This window comes from Pteropus medius, unplaced genomic scaffold, assembly GCF_902729225.1.
Source record: "Pteropus medius unplaced genomic scaffold, Ma_sr-lr_union100, whole genome shotgun sequence".
In the NCBI taxonomy this organism is placed as follows: Eukaryota; Metazoa; Chordata; class Mammalia; order Chiroptera; family Pteropodidae; genus Pteropus; species Pteropus medius.
The window spans coordinates 26,812,946-26,840,023 of NW_024344378.1; the positions used below are offsets into that span (position 1 = coordinate 26,812,946).

At 41.3% G+C, this 27,078-nt stretch overlaps 1 protein-coding gene and 1 long non-coding RNA gene across 4 annotated transcripts in view; one reads left to right on the forward strand and one right to left on the reverse strand.

Annotated features, from left to right (window-relative positions):
* HECTD2 (HECT domain E3 ubiquitin protein ligase 2) overlaps nt 1-2,276 on the reverse strand; it is a 64,162-nt gene extending 61,886 nt beyond the window's left edge. For both annotated transcript variants that reach the window (XM_039871745.1, XM_039871744.1), the window contains exon 1: nt 2,103-2,276. In XM_039871745.1, the coding sequence (XP_039727679.1) occupies nt 2,103-2,240 (138 nt within the window). In that variant the 5' untranslated portion in view covers nt 2,241-2,276. The remainder of the gene's footprint in view (nt 1-2,102) is intronic.
* The window catches only part of LOC120609320 (uncharacterized), a 92,495-nt gene extending 76,345 nt beyond the window's left edge, over nt 1-16,150 (forward strand). The window contains exons 5-6 of one of the 2 annotated variants that reach the window (XR_005654734.1): nt 15,018-15,137; nt 15,826-16,150. This is a non-coding gene — a long non-coding RNA (uncharacterized LOC120609320). Of the gene's footprint in view, nt 1-7,810; nt 9,776-15,017; nt 15,138-15,825 lie in introns of those variants that run through there. The other variant, XR_005654733.1, reaches the window with a different exon arrangement.
* The last annotated feature ends 10,928 nt before the right edge of the window (nt 16,151-27,078 follow it).

Genomic DNA, 27,078 nt, shown 5'->3' on the forward strand with positions numbered 1-27,078 from the left:
TTCCCTGTGGCTCTTCTAACTCTTGCTGAAAAAGCTGAGAAAAAGTCTTTTTTCCTTCTGTCGTGACTCAAAATATGAGTGTTAATGGCAAACCTGTCAATTCACAAAGCCATAAATTCTGACTGTCATTTAAAAAGTCATTAAAAAAAATACGCTACCAACCCTGAAAGACCTTGGAAGGCACCAGAAATTGCCTTCAGTATCTCAAGTTTTCTATTCATCCTATCCTCTTCTAATTTAACTTATGTCTTTTCAAGGCTTAAGTCAAGATTAAAAAAAAACAAAACTTCTTGAACTGTCTTCTTCTGTTTGACTAGTAGTACAAGTCCATAACCCTTTATTCACACTTCCAAAATCCTACATACTCTTAAAGCTGAAAAGTTTTTGTAACTCACTTGATGACAAAACATGGACCTGACTTTGACAATCCAACCTGATCTGAACTGATATTAAGCTACTTACAGTCTGACTTTACTTCATTTAGCGTGAACACACATCCACTTCACTTACTTGATTACAGGGGAACTGGCCAAGGTCCCACTGTGGATATTACATATATGTACTGAATTACCTTTCTAAAATCTGAAAAACTCTGAATTCCAATGTCTCAAGAGTTTCAGATAACAGTCTGTAGACCTGTGTCCACAATGTATCAGTGTCTCCAAGTTTTTATTCCAAATCTTCCATTTTTCAGTTACACTGAGATAAATGTTTTTGGGAGGGTGCTTACTTGAGGACCTAAATCCATTCATAGAACTGTTTCTGTAAGCATATGCATTCAGCGTTTTAAACAACTTAGAAATGAACCCTTGAAACACTAGCTTATTTGCAAGTTAAGAACTTCCTAGATCAGCTCTGAAAGCCTAAGGTACCAACAGAAGGAACTGGTTCTGCTAGCAGATGGGTGACAAATTCCTTCAAAGCATTTCCCAAAGTAATTCCTAAACGTAATTCCAATTTACCAGTCAATCGTAGCTACATTTTTAAATTTGTCATTTTATTACTGTCCACAAGTAGCTGCACCGATTTAACACGACGAACTTGCTCTAACAATTTCCAGTTATCAGTCTTTAGTTTTGAAAAACCTACAGAATGAAAACATTATTCCCAATACTTTTTTTAAAGAAGAGTTATTTTAGTAAGTTCTTAGTCACTTAAGAGGGAGGTTTTAAGAAATGAATTGCAAGTAAGAATTAAAAAAATGTATCACGCTCTCTAAACTTTTACTGTTTTGTCACTCACAGCTGCATGACAAGAGATGGTCTTTAAATGTACCAAAGAAAACTCTTGAAAAGTATTTAAACATTATGTCAAATAAAAATCACGAAAATCAGAGGTTACTTTTTTGTGTGTGCCAAAGTAACCAGAGTCATATCCACCAGTAAAAATAGGGAAGGGGGGCCTGTGCCATTACATCATCTGGCAATATGTAGTTTGAAGCCTGAGAGTGCTCTCCAAATAATCCTTAAAAAAAAATCCAGCTGGGAAATCATCCCTGTCAAGCTTAGATAACTTGAGTTAAAATAAAAAGGTTTAAAAAGCCTCCCCACCTTACGTCACATGTCTGAACCATATGAAAAAATAACACCATCACTGAGGCATCTACCTCCCACTACTCTGACAGCAACTGGAAGGTCACAATTAAGTGGAAATTCGCCGCACAGCCCGTTCAGTCTTAAGGGGGAAGGGAAAGAAAAGCGAAGAAAAGGGTATAATCTTGGCGCCCCAAAGGTAGGCAGGCAGCTTAGTGGAAAACCCAGTCCCGCCTGCCTGACACCTTATCCCTATCCAACAGATAATGCCGACTCCAAGATGCTGGTCATTTCCTTAGAGAAAGTGGGGCCCCCCAAACCCAGAAAATAACCGAAAACAGCCGGCGGACCCGGCCACCCCATTTCCCGAGGGTGGAAGGTGCAGCTGGCGAAGTGTTCGCGGCTGTCCACGAGGCACAATTCTTTCATTTCGGCCGCAGGAAGGACAGTCAGGGCGCATCTCCCCGGGCGGCCCGTGGGGTCCCCAGAGGACGACGGCCCCAGGGCGCCCCTCGCCCTCCCCCCCGATGGCCGCCGTCGGGGCGCCCGCGGCCCCCGCCCGGCACCTACCGCAGTGGCGCCGGCGCCCGCCGACCCGATCGGCGGCAGCTTCTCGCGCTCCGGCTCCCTCCCTTTCCTCTCCTCGGGCGCGGCCGCCGCCACCGCCGGCGGCGCGGCGGGCGACGGCACCCGACCCGCCTCACTCATGTCCGGCGGGGCGGCGGGATGGCGAGGCGGCGGCGGCGGCGGCCGGGCTGCGGCTGGGGCTGGCGCTGCTGCCGCCGCGGCCGCGAGAGGGCTCTGGGCCGCCGTCTCCGCCGCCGCCGCCGCGCCGCCCCCGCCGGCCCCGCCCGCCCGCGCCGCCCCCGCGCCCGCCGCGCCCGCCCGGCCCTCGCCGCGGCCGCCCCCGCCCGCGCGCCCCGGCCCCGGCCCCGACCCGGGGTCCGACCCGGCCGCTCGTGGGTCTGTGGCGCCCGCCCAGCCACCCGCGCCGACCCGAGGGCCCGCGGAGGAGGCGCCGCCGCCGCCCGCGGCCGCCATGTTTGAGGGTCCTGTGCCGGGGGGTCCGGACTGGGGGGCGCAGGGAGAGGCCTGCGAAGGGTCGGACGCGCACGGAGAGCGTCCGGGGGGCGCCTGCAGGACGGGGCGAGCGTGGCCGCCTCCCCCGCGCTGACCGCCCGGCTTGGGGCGCCGGGACCCGCTGGACCTGGCTAGGGGTCGTTTCCTCCGCGGCGCCCGCCGGTCTGCGGTCCCCGCCCGCCCCCCGTCCCAGGAGAGGCGGCCCCCAGCCAGCGCATCCTCGGGAGACAGCCTTTCCTTTCTTAGTCGACGGCCCTTTCTAGGTGCCCCGAGGGCCCCCACCTTCAAAGGAAAAGGAGGGGGTTGGGGAGGGGGAGTGAGACGACGTGGGCTCCACCTTCCCCTCCGGCCAGGCCACACTTTCCATTCCTGTGCCTGTCGTCCCCCCTTTGCCAAATCCGCCTCTCCCCGTTCCCACGCGCCTACATCTCGCGCTCTCCCTGCATCGTTTTGCTGCCTCCCATCCCTTGTTCCTTTCCTTTTATAAGTTACAGATGGACAGACTCAAATTCTGCTGCATAATCCTTAATGTCAGATCATTAATATGGATAAGAATTTTAAAACCAGAGGAAAGCTTTTAATCGTGATATTAAGACACTCCCCCCCGCCCCCAACCTCTACCACAAAGCTGCCAAGACAATTTCTTATTGCTCCCTCCTTTTCCTTTTTCTCAGTCTACTGGACCGGCGGAGACACCTGCTGATCTAAGAAGGGAAAGAGTAAGGGAATGCGCCGTATCTCCTATTAAAAACGGACTTTCTAGACATTGAAATCTTCAGAGTTTTAGGTTATGGCTTTGTTATTTCACTCGAGGCTAAGTGAATTTTCAGATCAAGGATACCTAGATCCAAATATAAGAACCAAAAAAAAAGAAAAAAAAACCCATCTGAAACAAATTCGAGTATGATGTTTAGACTATCTGTTGTTTTACATAATTCAGTTATTAGCATAACCAAGTAGTTACAGTGCATCATAGGATAAGGTTGCATGTTTTTCAAACCCAAAATTTGTAACAAGCAGATCTGAAGCAAACAATGTAATGAATGTAATAATACTCAAGATTACCTCCTAAATTATAAATTCTGATTTCAGGTTTTCTAGTTTTAATATAGTTGCTGTCATCACGCATTTAAATGTTAATTAGCAAAAGGTATGGAGTAAGTGCCATACAGTCAGCGTTTCAGTGCTAATTATTTAGCCTTGGAGGGAAATGATGTATTCAGACATTAACTTTAAAGCATTCTCTTCCTTCCTGTTTTTCTTCACTTCTTTTTCAGGATTTTCTTTCTATCTTAATCCTCTGAAATATTCATTGTTTATAAAGGGACATACAATTATTTCATACTTTTAGCAGGTCAGTATGCTGATCTTTTGGTACAGCAAATACATTTTATAAACGGAAGCCTTTGTTTTACCTACAATTCAAGATATTCTGTACTGCCAAACTAGGTTGATAGAATAAATACGAGGGAGAGAGGGAAGTATCATCTTTCCTATTTTCAACTAGATTTAGTAATTTGTGATAGAAATGCTTGGATGAGAAACCACTTGAATTACATGCCTTATGCTTTCTCTTCATGCGTGAGACTAAATAAAAGTGTCTGTACATGACTAGTACAAAATGCTTAAATATTGGCAAAACAAGGCAAGTCAGAAATATAAACTTCTGCTACTGCATCAGAATATATAATTCATTTCTAAACAAATCCACTGATTAATCACTTGCGAGTTACGTACCAAAAATGATAAGTAATTCATTGATGAGCTTTCTTCTATTTCCTATTAAATATATTGCTTTCAGTTTACCACCCCATTCCTCTTTCATGCACAGTCACTGTGGGATGGGGTTTGGGAAGGGAGACTGCTGGAAAGCTGCTGAGTGGTGGCTCCAAGGGAACTAGTAGGCTTGAGAGACATGTTTCCAACTGCCACCAACGTGCTTCTGGGGGCCCAGATGGGAGAGAAAGGGTTGTGGAGCAAAGACAGAGAGTTCTGTACAAAGGTATAGAGAAGATACTTCTCAGCTATGCCAAGTATCAGCAAGAAGTGCAACAGTGATGGCATCCAAGCATAAACTCTAGCCTAGGAAAAACAGAGTGAAGCAAGAAAAACATTTCACCTTCCTAAGTCCAGATGGAAAACCTGGGCTCGTTAATTATACCTATAGGGAACTGGAGTTTGAGGGGAGGTGGATGGGAAGGTTAGAGGACTGGTTATTTTCATGGAAGAAAAGGAGGGACCAAATTACAAGATGACGGAAGGTTTAAATTATATATAACATTCTATTATACACAGTAATACTAATCTAGTGAACAATAACGAAGTAAGTTTTCACAGGTTATTAAGAGTGGTTTATAACTAATACCTTAATTATAGAAAGAATAGCTATAATATAGTGAATTTGTTTTTGAAAGAAAACATTTTTACATTTCAACTAAGTGTTGTCCTAAAGTAGTAAATTTGGGGAAATAAACTTATTTAGCCATGTCGACATTGTTAAAAACATTGTTAGAACTCTTCCTCAGGTTTAATGACTGCGGCTTATTAAAATTGCTATTAAAATATCTTTATTATATTAACGATGTCATTACAGAAAAAGAAAATATGGATTAGCAAAGTGAAAGTAAACTCTGGATCCTACCCAACGTCAGATAATTACTAAGACCTTGGTTCATATCTTTATAAAATCATCCATTCATCCATATCTATCTATCTACCAACACACACACACACACACACACACACACACACACACACACACACACACACACTCACTCACTCAAAAAAATGCTTCTTGATTTGTTTTTATAAAGAAAACATACTGACCTGCTATTTGAATCTGCAACTCATTCTTTAGAATACCTGCAATAGTGTGGAAAATCTATCTTTAGAGGATGATTTTTTAAAAATTGTACAATATTATGTAGAGCTAAGACTGTAGAATAGAAGATCATCAAGCTTTAGATTTTGAATCAGACATTTCTTGAATCTGTTCTTTCTGGATTCCCTTGGCTATTGACCTAGTCAAGATCCTCAAATCTATGACCCATATTATTTACATAGCTTGCCAACTGGTCTTGCCTTCAGTGTTTTACATGCTCCAGTTGCTACTGGAATGACCTTTTCAAAATACATAACTTCTTGTCAGTCTTTTGCTTAAAAATACTTCAATGATCTATCAAAGCAAAACTCTGAAACTCCTAGTACAGCATTCACTTGAATTCTTTATAAAAAAATATTTTTCCTAAAATCCTAATTAGAATCAGTTGTTCTTTCTTTCTGCTACCAGAGCATGTTATGCATACTTAAATTTGTACACCTATTACATTGCATATTAGTTATTTGTTAACCCAATAGGTCATGACACAGAAAGGAAGGGCCATGTCTAATTACCCCTTGAATCCACACGTGTAGCACACTATCTGGAGTGTGCTGTAGAGGAGGCACTCGATAAGCTCAGAAAAAATAAGATGTTTTCTTGATGTGGCTTGTAAGGGTCTCTGAAAACAGTTTCCAAGAGGAATTGCAAAACTGCGACAAGAGCTGGGCTGTAATCGTTCAGGTCATTGGTCTGGTTTTTGCTACCTTTGTCCTGCCTGAAATTAGACTATGATGTGTGGATATGGTGCTACAATCATGTATCCGTGAGTCTGCAAGCATGAGGATAAATGTCAACAGTGCAGTGGAAAGATAATGAAAAATGGAACATTCCTGAAATTGTGGAACTGATTATATATAGTAATACTAATCTAGTGACATAATACTAACGCCAGCTTGGACTGCCTATGTCTAAATTTGTTATTTTGTGAGAGAGATTCCTATCTTGTTTAAATCCCTGTTGTTTTTTCTGTCATTGGCAGCTAAACACCCCCCCCCACCAAAACACATACATTCACCCCCCTACACACACGTACACACACATACACAAACCCGAAAACTAGTAAATTGGTTGAATTCCTAGTGGTTTAATCTGTTATTTCAGTAGTAAGGATACAACTCCAATCAAGTAAAATGTGCTGTCTTTATTCTTAATTCTAAGATTAATAGCTCAGAAACTAGTAAATTTGTAAAAGCATGAACTTATTTAGAGTTAGAAAAGATGCCTCTGTATTTCAACTCAAGGCATTTGAAAGAGTAAAATTAGGAGTTGTGAAAATTCACTTGTAACAACTGGTTCTTCCAATTTTTAACTATGTGGCCCTGACAAAGCCACTCTGTCCTTGAGATAGGTCCTTATCCTTGTATGGGTGTTGTGAAGCAAAATGGGAAAACATACAAAAATACTTTGTGAATTATGAAGTATTTTAATAAATCTAACAAGCACTCACTACATACCAGACTGTGCTAAGCACTTGCCATGGACTGGGTCAGGCATTCGTCTCAGGAATCTATTTTTAATATTGGTATTATTGGTACTCTATACCAATATCCTCATTGGTACTCTATACCAATATCCTCATTTTACAGGTGGAGAATTTAAGGGATCATGTCTAGTAAACTGTACAGATTCATCTCTTTACTCCCTACAAAGCACAGAATAGTTACCTCAAAATGTTTATGACAGGAATAAATGTGCATTTTATTCCCTTTGAGATTCTGTAATTGTATACCATTTAGGATGTTGTAAAGCTCATAAATTTGGTCACAAAATACTGCTATGGAAGGCCTACCCAGCACCTCTTTGTTGCCTGACATCCTGATGGAACATTTTCTACTAGAGATACGGAAATAATCACCCTTGCTTAAGGTGACAATATAAGTTAATAACATATGGTTAATAATTTCTGTTGCCTCCAGAGGTTTTTGATGACAGATGCGGAAGATTCCCCAGCCTTTAGCAACCTCTTGGCACATAGGGTCAACAAATATTATTGAATGGATGAATGTTAAATGCTTCACAGAGACTCTGTTTTTTGAGAATCTGCAGATAGTAATATGTGACAATCATGTTTTGATCAGGAGAGCAACAGAGGTCATTCTGGAAAGATTTTAGTAACTCGTGTGTTATCGAAACACATCAGATATTGGAGTTTGTTTTTAAAGGGCAGACAGATAAGAAATTGGGATTCCCAGTATTACTATTTAGGCAGAGGCATTAGCACTAAGGGGATGAACTCACATGGTAAATCTCTCAAAACAAAGGAGGTACATAAAATCTTCCTGGGGTAACTCTATTTCTATCATATTTTTATTTATAGGGTGTCCCGTGATATGGGGGATTGCCAACATGAGGATACCTTCCAGAATGTCTAGGAGTTCCTGGCTTCAGTGTCTGTGCCGATGCATTCTGATGAGCATGGACCATGGTTTCTTACCCCTGGCCACCCTTTTCTTACCCCTGGGCAAGAACTATGCTTAGTGACAGAAAACTAAATGGCAGTAGAATATCTACTTATTGGAAAAAATGCTATCAACATAGAAGTATTAATACATTGGTAAAAAGCTCATGGTGGAAGTTAAGAAGTTCCATGACTAGCTTGATAAACATATCTTTTATAATTATACTGATTACAAAACTCTTTTGGAAACCCATTTCTAAGGACAAATCTGATTTCTTAGTCATAGGCCTATTATGTTGTTAGATTCTTTTGTATGTTGCTGCTGATGAGACTCTAGTCTGTAAGCCCAAAAAATTCGGGATGAATGTCATTGCTTTCAGCTATCACCCATTGTAGATATTGTGCCACCGAAAGTTTTAATTTTAGAAGGCCTTCCTGACCACCTTTCTCTGGTTCATAATAATAATTCAATCACCGATTAACCAACATTATTGATCACTTACTATACAGTAGGTAATAGATTGGACTAGGTGCTTAGGACACAATTATAAAAGTATCCCCAAGAAGTTTACAGTGTAGTGAAATGGTTTTCAAACTTTTGTGTGCAGCAGACTCCCTTGGTAGCTTACTGAAATGGAGATTTTCAGACTTCACCCAGAGATTAGGGCTGTCAAGTTACAAAATCACCAGATGGGGATGTGGGAAGGGTAGGCCTTCATGTTGTGTTTTGTGAGAATGGTACTCTCTGGAATATGAGTGTACTGTAGAGTCTGGGAAGTAAAGTGGGCACTGTGGTGTCCGTAGAGTCTGGGAAGTATAGTGGGCATTGTGGTGTCTTCCCAGTATCTATTTCTCCTTTTGGTGAATATATACTCCTCATCCCCACTGAATGTGCTGAGGAGACCATGTTCATTACTTGGCCCAATAATTCCACTTTTAGGAATCCTAAATGTAGAAAATATTTTATACGGTGAGATGTTCATCACAACATTACCTGTAGGGGAACTTTAGAAATAATCTAAATATGTATCTATCTAGTAGAATGTAGTACAACTATCAAAAATGAGGGGAAATAACTTCCTCATGAGAATGTGTCTAATATTCTACCATTGTTGGGCTATTTCTTTCATTTGAAGCACTTTTCTATTAAATACAAATTCCCGATGAGAGGGGTAGCCACTAAGCCTTGTCTGCCATTAGCATCCTAGTATAAATTTGTGTGTTGAATATTTCCAGTGTGACAGCTTCCCAGGAGCTAGATTAGGAACAGAAGATGGGAAAGAGTAGGAAAACAGTACTATCCCAGAAAGGTAGATCTTTTTGAGCATGAAAGAGAGAACCCTGAGAAGAAAAAACTAATGGAAGCATTTGGAATTGGATATTAGAAAGATGAAAAGGGCTCTGAATTAGTGTTTAATTATAGTAATCTACAAAATCATGAAAGTAGCCTTATATAGATTTGGGATATTAAAATTTTATATTTTTATATAAAGCTACTAAGGCAAATTGCTGCATGTATTTAAAGTGTCTGAAACAATCTTCTGTCTTAACTTTTTCTAGCATATTGCTAAGATTGCACTTTTTAGCTTTAAAAAAAATTTTTTTTTAAATTACAGTTGACATTCAATATTGTATTAGTTTCAGGTATACAGCATAACGGTTAGACATTTGTATAACTTATGAAGTGATCCCCCTGACAAGTCTAGTACCCACCTGACACCATACACAGTCATTACAATATTATTGACTATAGTCCCTTGCTGTACCTTACATTCTTGTGACTATTTCATAACTGCCAATTTGTATTCCTTAATCTCTTTACCTTTTTCACCCAGCCGCTCAAGCCCCCTCCTGTCTGGCAACTATCAGTTCGTTCTCTGTATCTGCGAGTTTGTTTCTGTTTCATTTGCTTATTTTGTTTCTTAGATTCCACATATAAGTAAAATCATATGGTATTTGTCTTCTCTCTGACTTATTTCACTTAGCATAATACCCTCTAGGTCCATACATGTTGTTGCAAATGGTAAAATTTCATTATTTTTTTTGTGGCTGAGTAATATTTCATTGTATATATGTCCCACCTCTTCTTTATGCATCCATTGATAGATACCCAGGTTGCCTCCATATCTTGGCTATTGTACATAATGCTGCAATGAGCATAAGGGTGCATATACCTATTCTAATTAGTGTTTTGGATTTCTCCAGATAGATAGAATTGCTGGGTCATATGGTAGTTCTACTTTTAATATTTTGAGGAAAATCCATACTGTTTTCCATAGTGGCTGCACCAATTTGCAATTCCACCGATAGTACACTAGGGTTCCCTTTTCTCTACATCCTCCCCAACACTTGTTGTTTGTTGACTTATTAATGCTAGCCATTCTGACAAGTGTAAGGTGATACCTAATTGTGGTTTTAATTTGCATTTCTCTGAAGATTAGTGATTTTGAGCATCCTTTCACATGTCTATTGGCCATCTGTATGTCCTCTTTGGAGAAAAATTTATTCAGGTCCTTGCTCATTTTTTAATCAGTTTTTTTTTTTTTTGGTGTTGAGTTGTATAAGTTGGATATTATCCCCTTATCAGATGTATCACTGATAAATTATCTTCTCTCATTCACTAGGTTTTCTTTTCATTTTGTTTATAGTTTCCTTTGTTTGATATAGTCCCACCAGTTGATTTTTTCATTTGTTTCCCTTGCCCAAGGGAAGGCATTCAAAAAAAGATTACTAAGAGTGATTTCAAAGAGTTTACTGCCTATGTTTTTGTCTAGAAGTTTATGGTTTTGCTTCTTACATTTAAGCCTTTTATCCTTTTTGAGTTTATTCTGGTATATGGTGTAAGAAAGTGGTCTAGTTTCATTTTTTTGCATGTATCTGTCCAGTTTTTCCAACATTGAAGAGATCGTCTCTACCCCATTGTATATTCTTGCTTCTTTTGTCATAGATTAATTGACCATATAGTCATGGGTTTATTTCTGGGTTCTCTATTCTGTCCAGGAATCCTCATTTTAAACATGTGATTCTGAAATAGGTGACAATGGGCCTAGTTTAACATGTTTGGATAGATAACATTTTGGGGAAGTAGAGGTTGTTTGCTTCATAAATTAGTTGGGAAAATTCCTAAGGAAAATAAGTAAGTTAGTGTTTAAAAAGTTTAATTAAATCATGTTTAATGAATTGCATTTTGAAGCTTTGAGTCATTTATTCATAATACATCTGCCAAAGATAAATGCTCTTGAAACTTAAAATCATGCATTTTCTGTTTTGCTATCATGAGAAATTATTTCATTGCAACCACAGTGACAATTATTATGCCTCTTACATGCTGAAGTGGAGAAAATGGGTTTTAAGTAATCATTTCTTAGCAAAAGTTGAACTGTCACCTCAAATAGTCAACAGACAGATCAGATAATTTAAACAAAACTAAAAATTTCTATGTTCTTCAATTACGTAAAAGTAAAAATGTTGCACAAAATTGTGTCATTTTGCCCTTTCAGATATCCACTAAAATAGTGAAATACTAAAATTTAATGAATGGCAGATAAAAATAGCCAAAAGAAAATTGTATTGTTTATTAACCCATATCTCAGAGGATCAGGCATAGAAACACTTCAATAAATGACAGCTTTACTTGAAGGTGCTCATTGTATCTGTGACTTTCCAAAAAAGATAATGTTTTCTAAGGAAAGAAAATGAAGGAAAAAGTATCAAACCAATCTTTAAAAAGTTTCTGTAAAATTCCAACATGCACTTTTAAAAGACATCCATTTGATTAAATAAAGTAATCTTATGTAATTCTAAAAACTTGATCTGTAGCATGTGTCTGAAATCTTCCTATATGGCAACAGAAGTCTATAAATGACTGATTGCTTGAGGTAGAAATTCCATTAGTCAGTAGGGTAGGCAGAATTTCTTTCTTTCTTTCTTTCTTTTTTAAAATGCCAGTTTATTTATTTTTTTCATACTATATGTACATAATTTTTAAAAACATTTTATTTTTTTATTTTCTCCTTCTCCCCTCCCCCTTCCCTTCTGGTAACCACTAGTCCATTATCCATCTCCATGAGTTTCTGTTTGTCCTGTTCATTTGTTGCTTTTAGGTTTATATCCCACATATGTGATAACATGTGATTTTCAACCTTTTCTGTTTGGCTTATTTCACTTAGCATGATTGTTTCAAGGTCCCTCCATGTTGTTGCAACTGGCAATATTTCATCTCTTTTATGGCTGAGTAATATTCCACTGTATATATGTACCACAGCTTCTTTAGCCAACCATCTATCATAGGACACTTCGGTTGCTTCCATGTCCTGGCCACTGTGAATAATGCAGCTATGAACACCGTGTGCAAATATCTTTTCAAATATGAGTTTTCTAGTCTTTGGGGGTCAATACCCAGTAGAGGAATTGCCGGGTCATATGGTAGGGCAATTCTTAGTTTTTTGAGGAAACTCCATACCATTTTCCATAGTGGCCGTACCAATTTGCAGTCCCATCAGCAGTGTATGAGAGTTCTTATTTCTCCACAACATTTGTTATTACTTGTCCTGTTGATTATAGCCATTCTAACAGGTGTGAGATGGTATCTCATTGTGGTTTTGATTTGTGTTTCCCTAATAGCTAGCGATGTTGAGCATCTTTTCATATATTTGTTGGCCATTTGTATGTCCTCTAGGGAGAAGTGTCTGTTCAGGTCCTCTGCCCATTTTTTGATCAGATTGTCTTTTTTGTTGTTATTGAGTCTTATGAGTTCTTTGTATATTTTGGATATTAGGCCCTTATCGGAGGTGTTGCTTGCAAATATATTTTCCCATTCGGATGGTTATCTCTTTACCTTGTTGACGGTTTCTTTTGCTGAGCAGAACCTTTTTAGTTTGATGTAGTCCCATTCATTTATTTTTGCTCTTACTTCCCTTGCCTTTGAGGTCAAATTCATAAAATCCTCTTTAAGCCCAAGGTCCTTGAGTTTAGTTCCTATGTTTTCATCTATGCATTTTATTGTTTCAGGTTTTATATTCAGGTCCTTAATCCATTTTGAGTTAATTTTGGTGTGTGGTGATAGACAACAGTCTAGTTTCATTCTTTTGTAGGTGGCTTTCCAGTTTTCCCAGCACCACTTGTTGAAGAAGCTTTTCTTTCTCCACTGTATATTTTTGGCGTTTTTGTCAAAAATTATTTGACCATGTAAATATGGGTTTATTTCTGGACTCTCGATTCTGTTGCACTGGTCTGTGTGTCTATTTTTCTGCCAATACCATGTTGTTTTGATTTCTGTCGCTTTGTAGTGTAATTTGAAGTTGGGCAGAGTGATGCCTCCAGATTCTTTTTTCTCAGGATGGCTTTGGCAATTCGGAGTCTTTTGTTCTTCCATGCAAATCTGATGAGTTTTTGTTCTATTTCTTTAAAAAATGCCGATGAGATTTTGATGGGGATTGCATTAAATCTGTATAATGCTTTAGGTAATAAGATCATTTTAACTATGTTGCTTCTTCCAATCCAAGAACATGGAATATCTTTCCATTTCTTTATATCTTCTTTAATTTCTTTTAATAGGTTCTTATAGTTTTCATTATATAGGTCCTTCACATGTTTCGTTAGATTTATTCCGAGGTATTTTATTTTAGTTGTTGCAATTGCAAAAGGAATTATTTTTTCTACTTCTTTTTCTGAAAGTTCATTATTAGAGTATAGCAACGCTATGGATTTTTGAACATTGATTTTTGTATCCAGAGACTTTATTGTATTTGCTTATTGTTTCTAGTAGTGTTCTTGTGGAGTCTTTAGGGTTTTCTATATAGAGAATCATGTCATCTACAAATAGTGACAGTTTGACTTCTTTGTTTCCTATTTGGATGCCTTTTATATCTTTCTCTTGCCTGATTTACGCAGAATTTCTGAAATGGTCCCCAAAGATGTCTCACCCTAATACACAGCCCCTGTGAATGTGAAGAGAGCTCACTCTGTGATTGTGTTATGTGGCACAGCTGAACTTCAGCTACGGAGATTATCCAGGTGGATCTCATCTAATCACACGGGCATGGGCCCTAAAACGTGGAGAGCTTTCTCTGGCTGGCAGCAGAAGTTAGGGAGATTCACAGGGTGAGGACTTCAAATGCCATTGCTGGCTTTGACAGTGGAGGAGGCCATGAGAAGGAAATGTGAATGGCCTTAGGAGCTGAGGGAGGGTCCCTGGTGACTGCCAGCCAGGAAACAGACCTCAGCCCCACAACTGCAAGGAACTGGATTCTGCCAACAGCTTGAATAAGCTCATGTAGGTTCTTCCCAGAGCCTCTACACAAGAGCCAGCCAGCCGAGACCTTGACCTCAGCCTTATAAGGCCCGAAGCGGAGAACCCAGCCAAGCCTACCTGGATGTCTGATGTACAAAAGTGTGAGATCATAAATGGGTGTTGTCTTTAGCAGCTAAGTTTATGATAATTGTTTATACTGCAATAGAAAACGCATATAATCAGGAACAATGCAGCCAGAATTTCCAGGAAGGTGGGACCTCAGAATGCTTCTAGTCCACTGGTTCCCTAGACAAAAGAGGGCTCTAGATGCAGGTTAACAGTGCGAAACCATAGGCTATTTCAAACTTTAAAAAGCCTAAATTAAGTCATATATTTGTTATCAAATACTGCTACACAGTTTTACTTGATCCTGAGAGCGATCAAGTTTCTGCTTTCAACCCCACTAGAGCTTAAGTCCTACTTGAGCCCGTATGCTGTCTCTTTAGTTCAACATTAACCCCCAATACTAAGAACAGACCTGATACCCGGTGGGCACTTAATAAATATTTATTGAAAAAACAAATAATTTCTGTTAGAATTATATCAAGTCAGTCTTATAACAACAATTACTTAACTGTTGCCAATTATTTATGTTTTGAATTTAATAGATACTAATAAACTTATTTGTATGTATAAATGCAGCTAGATAGGCCAAATCATTCAAAACATGTTTCTTGGGCAAGGGAAAGTAATAAAAGGGACATTAGCTATTAGTCCCCCCCCCCGCCCTGCCAAAAATCATTATTTTATTTCACACTCAACCACTAAAAATACAGATAAGGAAACTAGTTAGGTTAAATAAATAGAGGCACAACTTATTTTATTGTTTCACAGGTGTTGCATTTTCTACAAATTGAAGGCAATACCCTCCACCAGCAAAAAAGATTACAACTCACTTTTTTGTGATACTGCTTTATCATGGTGGGCTGGAACCCAACTTGCAACACCTCTAAGGTATGCCTATATGTAACTGTTACCTAAATTGTGGCACTAGCTATAAATGTTTATGACAGGAAATTTTTTAATCAGAGAAGAATCTATCCAGGTTTAAAACTGATAAGTGCTACTGCTAAATCAGCTATGTGAAGAGAAAGTGAAAACAAACTAAAAAAAGCAGGCTTCAAATTCACAGTTATTGGAACATAAACTCAATTCCACTCAGTTTAATTAAACAAAATTTACTGAACACCTGCTATATGTCAGATATTAATAGATACTCTTTGGATGATGAGGATGAACAAACATGCCTTGGCTCTGCAGGAGTTCCCGCCTAGGAGGGGAGCAAAAGGCATGCACCCACGTAAATATAACATGAGGTAGAATATGAGGGGTGTTGTCAGGGAGGCACGAAGAAGTTTGGAAATGAACCTGGTAGAGAGTTTGCTTGTAGCTGGAAGGGCGGGGAGATGTTTCATGGAGGAGGTATCTCTAAGTGGAGTTTTGTCCAATGTTGATCTACATTTCACAGAAGAGATGTCTCATCAGAATTCTTGAATTCTTGTCCCATCTAAATGGAAAGAAAACCAGCTGTAGAATTTCTATGCATCAGAAACAGATATGCAGAAACTTTTTAGACCGAAAGTTGCACTTGATTTGTATTCTCAGCACTCACTCCACAAATGCTTATTTTCTTGTCCCTCAGTATTTTCAGGAATGCCAGGATGCTTCACCCTGGGATTAATGTGCAAGATCAAGCATTTTAAAATGTGAAAAGACACAGCACTAACACTGAGATAGTGGCTTCACGTCTGAGGGGGAATAAGCAGCATCTCATCCCATTTGTGGCCTGGTGGTTTCTTCCCTCCAGGCTCAGGAATTAACCCCTAGGCTCTTTGGTACTCTGGAACTCAGCCTCTTTTTCAAGTGTTCTTTTTACATTTGTGGAAGTTTCTATCAAATACAGAATTAATTAAAAGGCATGGCAAAAACATATAAAAAACATCTGAGAAGATACTTTTTTTAAAAAAGCTACTTATTCGGCTGGAGCTGCACGTGTGGTTTAGTAATCTTGGTTACATTGCCCTCTAGTGGTGAAATCAGGGAAGAAAGTGCAATAAACCTTTCCTTTCGGGTAGCCTTACTCAACAACATTCATTGAGCATCTATCGGATGCTTAGCACGGAGGTAGGCTCTGAGATGTTAAGACATAGTTCCTACTCTTGTTAATTTCTTGGTCTATCAGTAGAGGCATTTAACCACAGCATAGCAGGGAAAGGAACTACAGCAGAAGTATGTGCAAAGATCTGTGAGTACACAGAGGAGAAAGTCATCAGTTCTTCCTAAGTGAGTCTGCAAGGGCTTTTCAAACACATTACACCTGAGCAGCACTTTGGACCATGCATAGGAGTTTTCCAGGGGGGAGGGGTGTGTGTGTGTTTTGCCTCATGAATGAGGGAGTAGCCTGAGTTAAGGAAGCTAGTCTTTTATTAAAGTGTACACATATTCAGGTGACAGATAAGTGCCTTTCATGTGAGATTCAGACATGCTTAGCCTGATGTTATAATCCTGCTTCACCATATGTACCCACAAAACACTGCAGGAACTTACTATAGGTTGTGTATTAGAAAGGTAGGGAAAAACTAATCAAATAGGCATTTACATCATAGTCAAGATTTTGCTGTACCTTGATAATATATAACATTATATAAGATATATAATGTAATTTATGTAATAATATAGAAATGATTGTTTCTTAATAATAATCAGATTACTGTTATAACACACACTATAGTTCTCATCTGCCCTTTCCTAGATGTATAATACTGATTTTATTTTATCCTTTTAAAAAATTCCTATGTTCCTTAATTTGTGGGGGAAAAAATCAGTTTGAAAAATACACTTAGCAGACTCCAGTGGATTCGCCAACTTACTTGGTGAGTAAATATCTTTTCCTTTGCTGTGCAGAAAATGCAGCACTTTCCTGGCATCTGGGCATCTAGTCCACATTTGTGCAGAGTCTGGGCCATTCCTAGCTCTGCCCGCATTGTGCTACTTGGCTGGGCAATTTCTCCTGGTGTCCTCCCATCCCTGCCTTTTTCAGGTCTGTGGAATGGAGCAGAGGTGGAGGTGTAAACAGGATAATTTCCTGTGACCCAAGATTCTTTCCTTTTGCAAAAGCAGCATCCTGTAAGGAAGCAAACCTGGGTTCTGGAGGCAGACAGATGGGGATCAAATCCTGGCTCTGCCACTTACCAGCTGTGTGATATTGGCAAGTGTCTTGGTCTCTCTAAGCTCCAATTTTCTCATCAGTAAAATGGAGATATTAATATCTATCTCCAGGATTTCTGGAGAGATTAATAAGATTATATGGAATGTGCCTGGCCCAGAGAAAGTGATCAGTAAAGATCTATTCCCTTCCCAACTCCCTCATTCATTGTAACAAGCATCAGCTTTTCCAAACTTCCACTTAAGTATGAGTACTATAGAACATTTTTATGTGTATTGTGTTTTGCAAAACTACCTAACAACCAGAAAGGGACTTACTCTTTGAATCTCAGTCTCACGTATCTCATCTCATGGCTTCTCACCGAATCCTGTGAGGGAGGACATCTTAACATCTCTCCCCATCATTTACTGGTAAAGAAAATGCTGTGCTAAATAAAATGCTGTGATTAAAACACTCAATCGCCACCCTTCAGAAGTCCCCAGTCAGGTAGGTGGGAGGAGGCAGATGAGTAAACCAGACACAGTTCAGCTTACTAGGCGCCATGCTATAGGTGGAGGGTGCTAAAGGAGCGCGGAGGAAGAGCAGTTCATTCAAGCTGGGCCTTGGGGTGGAGTGGGTGGGTAACCTAAATCAGGAAGGATAAGTAAGTTTCTTTTGTGGAAAATGAGAGGAAGTATGCATGGGAGTTGGGGCCGGGGAAGTGGGAAGGTGAGGGAGAGGGAGGATGGAGGAGACTTTTCCAGAGAGAAGAAACATTGAGGATTGAAGACAGTCCACATCTGTGATCAAATGAATCTCGCAGGTCATTATATTTTGGTCATTTATTTACGTGTATGGTGAGTGCAGTGGTGAGACATGAATGGGTTTTGTAGCCCAGATAACTGAAGCTTCTTAGAAGAACTATTACCACTATCTTAAATAACTTAGCCATGTTCTAGTTAAAGCTGAATCAAAATTATTAGTTAATTCAATAGTGTCTCTAATCCTGATCAGTGTAGCAATAATTGTTCATGGAGTCATGGTACCAACGCTATTTCATATGCACAGATGTTCCTGTGATGTATACTTCCTTGAAGAAATTCATACATTTTCTAGACTACAAAAACTGCCTTAAAAAGTGGGAAAGTTTCTTAGCTAACAATATGATTTATTTATTCATCCTGTCTTTGCCCATTCCATCCACGCAACCCAGCTACTCAGCAGATGTACTTATCTTGAATTCATTCCTGCCTTTGCTTAGCTGAAAAGGAAGCTCTCAAAAATCAGACTGCCTCATAGAATGGCGAGGTCGCAGAGCACACGCAGCAGCGTGACGAGCAGGCTTCCAGGCCACGGTGCTGATGGAGGTGTGCTGCGAGATACACAGCAGACTTTTTTCTCTCTCAAACTCGAGCTTCTCTAGCCTCGATTTCTGGCATGAACAACCAAACATTTGTATTTTTAGAGTCCTTTTTTGGGGGTGAACGTTTGGTGTGTAGAACTTTTCCTCCAAAGATAATTTAAGCACTAAAAATGTACCAAATTATTTCAAATCATGGCAAGTTTCAAAATATGAGTGGGTGACTTAGGAAGGATCTATTCTCAAGAAATAACAATGGTGTCAGTACAACCCAAAGGACTTGGAAAAGAATTTACATACTACACACACACACACACACACACACACACACACACACACACACACACACACACACACTGTCACACATACCCCTTTCGTTCACAGAAATTGAAATCGATTTAACACATTGAGATTATGTTACTTGGGTTTCTTTTAAATGCCAAGGAATAAATTTACTTTGGCCTTAGTGACAAACATTTCTAACCCACAGAAAAGAGGGCAGAGAGTTTGGGCTTAACAAATGTTGTAGCAGAATTACTATTGCAAATGCAACCCATCCCCAGTCCACTACCCGCTTCTCTGTCCTTCAGCTTTCCTTCATGGAACACCAAAATCAATAAGGCAATTAAGGTAGAGGTTCAGGGTATATAGCAGTCATCTGGAGTGGTTTCAGAATATACATTTTCAAGGGTAAAATGAAACACCCCAAACAAAGTAACTGCACATTTGCACAAGTAATTGCTCATATTTGCTTGCATTCCTCATTCCTTTTAATTTCTCTTCCTACCTCCCAAGTTTTGAGAAAGAAATACAAGATGTGTTTTCTACGTACAAAATTCTCCCAGGTGGGCTGCTATAGTCCTTGGTAGCAGGTAAAGAGTAGACTTGAAGTGACTGTTCTATTTGTAAGTATTTCACAGAGTCCAAAGCAATACAAGAACTCGGTAGTTCATGCACTTACATGAGGGAAGTTAATCTACTGATACATACTAGTTTAACTTGAGGAATTTTCATTTCTAACAGGCAGGAGAAAGTATGTTATCTTTTAAAATTTGAGGATTTGTATCTCTTTGGCCTTGATTCCTAACACGTAATAGTAAAATAAAAATTATCCATAATCTCACAGCCTAATCATCGCTAACACACATCACACGTATGTCATTTATTTATGTATAACGTGTGTGTGTTCTATGTGTACGTGAGACATATGCCAAGTTATCCACATCGGGGGCAGGGGGCATGAAGAGGTCGTCACCAGGCCAAGGCTGCAAGTTTTCCAAGGTGCTACATGGCTGGGCATGTGGCTGGGGTAGAGCATCCCAGGATGTTCCCCATCCAAAAGTTCCTGCAGCTTTGCAGTAGGATCGAGAAGCAGCAAGTGGAAGCACACGAACTAGGGAGAGCTGCCTCTCCCTCTGCCATTGTCCCTCCAGTGTTCTGTGCTATAAGGCTTAACACTGTGCTTGCCACAAAAGAAGAATGCTTATAGGGCCCATCTACATTATCAAAGTGCAGGTAATAAAGAGTGTATTTGGGACTGAGTGGCAATAAATTGAAAACTGGCCAACCACCCAAGCAGAGGGAAGGGAGGAAACTTGCCTGGAAAGCCACTTCTAATGATTTGAGGGGGGGCCACTTCAAACAAAAGCAGCCCCCCATACTTTGGTTTCCCAGAGTGGAGTGGGTGAGTCTTTGTGAACTCTCAGCCCCTTGTCACCTATCTTGGGAAGTTCAATTTGGCTGAAGTGTCTCTCTCCCCTAACTCCCATTTGTTCAATTCCTTACCAAGCATTCAAAAACGTTCTACAAGACCAAAAATGAACAAAAAATGACTGCAGTGGTTGTGATCTGAGGGGCTCAGGCAGGAGCCCCTTTCCCTCATAGGGTTGATCAGGCACCACTCTAGTCACAGTGGAGACCCTCAGAGCCACTTGGCCATCCTTCGCCACCTGGTCAGTTGTTTATCAAGTTCCCCCAGCTGCTCTTTCTGGGCTTCCCTACTTCTGCATTTCCCAGACTCTTCACTCTCTCGACAGGTGACTTGGGCATCTATTTTATCAGGATTTCAGACCCCCTGATTTGAGCTCCTTAGATTTCTCTTCCTTCTGTCTCAAATGTTCTTTTTCTTTATATCTCTGAGGAACAAAAATACTTTTTGCAGAGCCTGCCACAGCCCTGCTGAGTGGATAGGATCTTGCCCGCTGCCTGTAGTTGATTACAACCTGACTCCAAGCCAGACCATTCATTTGCTAGAACTGGCCAGTCCACGTCTCCCTCTGAAAATTAAATAAGTACAATGATTGCAACTTATGCCTCTATACAGACTTGGACCACCAACTGCCATGGAGTTAGGGTTAGGACTGGAAGCCTGGGCCACGCGCTGGGGAAGCGGAGCAGGAGGAGGAGACAAAGCAAGTAAGCGGAGACCAGAAAAAGACACTGTGACCCCAAAGTGCACAAGGTAGAGGGAATGGTGCCAAGTCACTCTAGTCCCTGTGACGCCATACCTCCAAACTTGGGGCCTGGAAAATTCCCCCGAATTCTGTCAATAACCCCCAATTTTTACTCATGCTAATTTTAATGGGTGTCTGTTTCATGCTAACTTTCCATTTTGCCTCTTTCTAGGCCAAGGTTTCTTAGCCTTGGCACTACTGATATTCTGGGCAAGGTAATTTGTTATTGGGGGAGGGGTGGAGGCAAGCAGGTTGTCAGGTGCTTTGTAGTTTGTTTGGCAGCATCTCTGGCCTCTCCCCACTAGATGCCAGTAGTACCCCCTGTCATGACAATCAGAAATGTCTCCAGACAGTGCCAAATGTCCCCCGAGGGGTGAAGTCACCCCCAGTTGCAAATGCCTGTTCTAGGCCAGTCTCCGCTTAGGCTCTCAATGCTGGTATCTCTTGTCAGTCTTAAGACATGCCACATCCGTGCCTTTCCTTTGACTTATAAACTTTCTTCAATATCCCCTATCTTTTCTTGGCCTGCTTTTTCTCCGCAGGTACTTCCTTCCTTCCCTTTAAGTTTGAACTGGACTTGCTGCCCTTTGCTTACAGTCCTTAACCTCAATCAGTCTGATTTCCACTGTAGAAACCTCTAAGACTTAAACTATTTTCCCAAAAGTTACCAATGTCCTCATTCTATATTAAATGCGATGTACTCATGGGGCTTTACCTTTTTCCTGTCTCTGCCATTCCTGTCTATTCACCTTTGCTCTTAGATTAAACTGAAACGGGGATGGCAGAGAAGCAAACACTTTGACATCTACACCTTGCAAATTTGTAGCTTCTTGGTATAGCAAAACGTACCCACAAAACAATAGGACAAGCACTAAAGGAAAATTTAATAAAATTCTAAATTGAATATAATTGAAGACCGAATAAAAGAAAAATGAGAGGACAAATTAACAAATATTACTTGAGCAATTATGACATGCTCAGCCCCATTTTTGATGGTATAGGGAATAGGGAAAAAAACATTTGCTTTTAAGAAGTTTAAATTCTAATTAAAAATCCAATGCATATGCATATGAAAGAATGATTGAACAAGATAGCATATAATGGATTCATATTTCAAAGTACAGATAGATATTACACAAAGTTGAGAGAGGACTAGCATCAGATTACCTCATGTGTATGTGCTGTTTTGACCATTCTTAGAGGAAAGCCAAATAACAATGACCATTTACTGAGTGTGTACAATGCCTGCTCTGTGTAGAGAATGTGACATTATTTGCTTTGTTCTACATAGATTGAATATTGAAAGAGACTGTTCTTGAGGTATTGGGCTTTTAGGTAAGGTCTCTAAATCTGAGAACGATAAATGTTAAGTAGACTCACATTTTTAATTGGAGTCATTAGACACATCCTGCAAGACTGAGAGAGTGCCAAGCCGATCTGTCATCTCTCGCTATTACCCATCTATAGCCTTTGTAAAGAGAGGCCTGGAAGAGAGAGATGATTAAAAATAACACTGAGGCAGAAGAGTTATTAACTTCTTGACCTAGTGGTAAGTTCTGTGCTCTACCTTCCCTTAAGCTAGATGAAATGGGATCCCAAAATGATTAGGATGCAGTAACGAGAAGAATGGCACCTCTTTCCTCAGCTGGCTGCTGGCTCTGCTGCAGACACTGAGCTGCTTTTTGCTTGCAGATTCTGAAGCCTAGAGCTGGGCTTGAGCTGCCCACAATGGCTGGGGAGGAGAGAGAGTGTGGAGGCGACAGCTGCATGCCTGGTATTGATATGGCAAGGATGGACAAGATTTTCCTGGGCCAATCTGATGTTGAAGAAGATAACTGGGCTCCATCCGTCTTATTGGGACCCCATTAAAAAGGTCTCCTTCCAAGAGGAGGCCATGTGGCGTGTGCTGCTGGGTGCAGGATCAAGAGGTTGGCTGAAGAACTCAATGCCTCGTTTAGGGAACTGTGCAGCACAAAAGTCTTTGAGGGGCCTCTAAAGAATCCACACATCTGCACCCCGCAAAAGAGCCAGGCTTTAGGCTTCTGTTATGATAGGGGGCATCGACAGCTAAGAGAGCACTGGCTAAGTAGAAAGACTTGGCCACTTTTCTTTCTCCCTCTTCCTGCCCTGACTCTGAAAGACCCAGAAACAGGCAAAAGAGTGGAAAAATAAGAAGGAATGAAAGGATAGACGACAGCAGGTCCTTGGTCCCTGAGCCATGAGTCAAACCTGAGCTGGTGGGGAGGGGAAAGAGTGGGAGCGGGAGAAGCTTTTTATTACAGTTGACATTCAACATTATATTAGTTTCAGGTGTACAGCACAGTGGTTAGACATGTGTATAATTTAAGAAGTGATCCCCCTGATAAGTCTAGTACCCATCTGGCACCATACATATTTATTACAATATTATTGATTATAGTCCCTGGGCTGTATTTTATATCCCTTTAACTATTTTGTAGTTGCGCTTCTTGATCCCCAAGGGAAGCTTTAGGTTTGTATTTGGATTGAACTAGACTTTTTAGTATTGGGAAGTGAGATTTGTTCTAATATCCCAAAGTTTCCAGAAACCTGTTGCTCAAGGACCAGGAAGAGGGAGTTGATATAACATGGTAGAAAGCAGGAGCTGGAGGAAAATAAAACAATTTCCTGTTTATCCCTCAGCATGTTCAGGTTGTTAACAAACTGTGTGAAAGCACGAAGCCCTGCGAAGTATGATTATTTTCTAATAACACTGAAGTTTAGTTACCTTCCTGAGGTCACATGGCTGGAGAGTGGGAGTCTCAGAGCTGAATCTTGGAACCTGTGACATCATGCCCAGTGCCATCTCGCCATATCCCAGCATCTCAATTGAAACAAAGCAGGGTTTGAAGTTGGCATTTTTAAAAGAGATAGAATATTAAAGAGAGTACAGGTGAGGGCACTGCAGGCAGGTATGAGTATGAAATCTTGGGACTCTGGATCAAGATGGATTTGAATGAGGAGAAAAGTCTGTGCTAGGAAGTAAGGTCGGTTAAGGTGGAGCTAGGATGTTGAAATCTGGGAAGGGGGCCTGGAATGATGGCTCTAGTAGGAGTCTGAGCGAGCAAGTGAGATGATGAAAGTCATGAATATCGCTTTAGTGCGGGTAAAAGAAGACAACACAAATCAGACCTTCTGAGTAGCCAGGATGTCTACTCAGAGAATAACAATTAGAACAATGAGAATGATGATAGTGGCAACAGAAATTGGCAGGACAGGGTGAAAAATTTGATGGAATAAAAGAGAGGCTTAAATAGCAGGTTACTAAAGCAACGAAGCTGTTTGGGGCTGTCCTTAATCTGTCGAAGTAAAGAGCTTGAAGGGCAACCTGTCAGTCATGGCCTCTATTAAGAGTTGGGGACTGCATGGGAAGGAAGATTGGTCTAATCTCTTTTAGCCTTCCTTCTGTTCTTTTGCTTGAATGGCGATGCAGTTGAATGTGAATGCATGTGGTTCAGGCAATTCACAGGGGTGTCACCCAGGAAAGCTGGCTGGCTGCCAAGTCACAGCACAGGGTGACGTTCACTGGAGTGAACTGAACACAGTGAAGGGTCTGGCTTTAACCCTGTTGGCAGATAAGATTTTCCTCCCCCTACCTCTTCCCCCTTCCCTGGAGCATGGCACATAGCCAGCTCTTCTTTGCAGTCAGGAATGCACTAAGCAAGGATAACAGAAAGGGGTCTTTTGTCTTTCCAGAGCTTCCGCCACCAGCAGAGACTGGGAACTCTGTAGATCCATCTTGTTGGGGGTGAGGGCAGGCGGGGGCGGGGTGTGGATAACAGAAGAGCAGATGGATTGGGATGATTGACAACACAGACAAGAGTCAAGAGGGAAAAGATGAGATCAGGGAGCGAGGAGCAGAGGTGTTTGAAAGACAAGAGGTGGTAGGGAACGAGAAGCACTAGGAAAAGGGGGAGAGGGGTTCTTCAAGGCCCTGGGAGAGGGGTGACAGTGTGGGTGGCCCTGGGAGTTGAGAACAAAGGCTGGGTGGGGGTGGAGCTCTGAGCAGCGTAGATGCTGTTGGGATGGCAGCAGATGGTTTGAGCAGGAAGTTACTGTTCCAGTGTGTGAGACTGATCGCAGTAAGGCTGAGTCTCCGGAACGGCAGGAACCGGGTTCCATCCGCACATGAGTGAAGCTCTGCTTCTCAGGAGGAGCTTGTAGTAAGCAAAGCCACAGAAATGACAATGTAAGTGAGCACCAATGTATTGATTTACAATGAGAAAGACAGCTGTGGACAGAACAGAGTGTTCATGTCAGCAGATCTGTAGACTCTCTCCCTGCAGCCAAGTGACAAGGGAAGTCGGTTATGGCCAGAAGGTTGTAGATGAGCCCACAACCAGAACAAAGGTAGTTTGCTACATAATTCGCAACAGGGGTGCAGCTTGCAGATACTGCTTAGATGACCCCAGCAACCAGCAACTTCAGATGCTTTATTTTTCCCCTTTTTGTCACAGAGGCCACTGCTGCTCAAAGTCTGGTCTAAAAATATCTGTATCCTAATTCACTGGGGAATTTAAATATTCAGGTCCCCAGGTGTCATCCCAGACTTACCAGAATCAAAATCGCAGGGGTGGGGCCCTGGAATCTGCATTTTAAGTAAATTCTCCATAGGATTTGTGAAGTCTAAATGTGGTTTTAGGCTGACTATTCACTTTCATTTTGATCTTCCTTTAAGTGAAGTACATTCAGTTGGTTAGTTTTGCCCAATTCAACTCACCGATTTTTGCCCAATTCAACTCACTGATGTCTAGGAAGCCAACTGCTCACCCCTCCTCCCCTCTGGGTTCTAATCCATTAAATAATCCACTTAAGAAGTCAAATAGGGATCTAAGTGTTGGTTTTATCTAGTACTTTCTGGTCAGGCTTAGGCTGACAAATGGGCTGGGGTGTTCCAGCTCTTTGTTAGCACTTAGATTTGGGGGCTCTTACAAACCTGAAAGTAGAGAACAGCAGGAAGGCCCTGACAAGGAGAGTCAGGGTGGGCTCAGCTACAGAACCAGAGGACTGGGAGAGAGAGGCTGAGCTGTGCCGGTAGGTAGGTGAGACCTGTGGAGTCTCTCCTCACTAGGGCTAGTGCTGACAGAAGAGTTCTTTTCTAGAATCACATTGGGATTCTGCTTCCGTGGGCTACTCTAAATGGGATGCCACCTAACTTCTCCATGAATTTGGGACCTCACCTATCCAGCCTGATTTTTAGCTTAGCTGTTTCCCGCAGCTTAGTTTCTCCCATTGTCTTCAGTGAGGACTTTTGTTTCTTGTCTGTCTCCAAGGAAATTTACCCAGGCTCCCACCCCTCAGCCAGCTCTCCAAGCAGATCACTAGTAATGGGGGAAGTTGGGGAGAAAATCAAGTGCAGGCTAGACCTCATTCTCGGTCACCAATTCTCATACTTCCTCTGAAACAGCCTTGTCAATGGGGAAGAATTGAGAGTGATTCTTGATTGAAGGGAAGGGGCCCAGTAGTTCCTACTTGCTAGATTCTCCCAAAAGCTGTCAGTGGTTTTGCACAGTATTCATGGTGAGCCTAGAGGAAGTCAGAGATGGTTTCACAGGATGTATCTCTTCACGGTGGAGAAGGAGCAGAGCGGCCCAGCATGTTTGTGCAGATTATATGGCAGTCACAGGAGCTTACTGGTCAGAAGGGAAAAGGGGTGCAGGGTGCCTTAAACAGAGGCCATTTGGTGGCGGGGGCGGGGGGAGCTACATGGACTTGAATACAGCTAGAACAAGGGGACAAATGGTGTTAGAGAAGCCTGAAACAGGGACAGGGGCCACATTCTGATGGACCTGCCATTAGGCCAAGCCAAAAGTTTGAACTTTACCCCACAGTCAGTAGTCTCCAAAGTGGGCTCTGTCTTCTCCTCATTGGGGATGTGCAAGGCGGCTACTAGAGTGTGAAAAGAAAATCTAGACATAA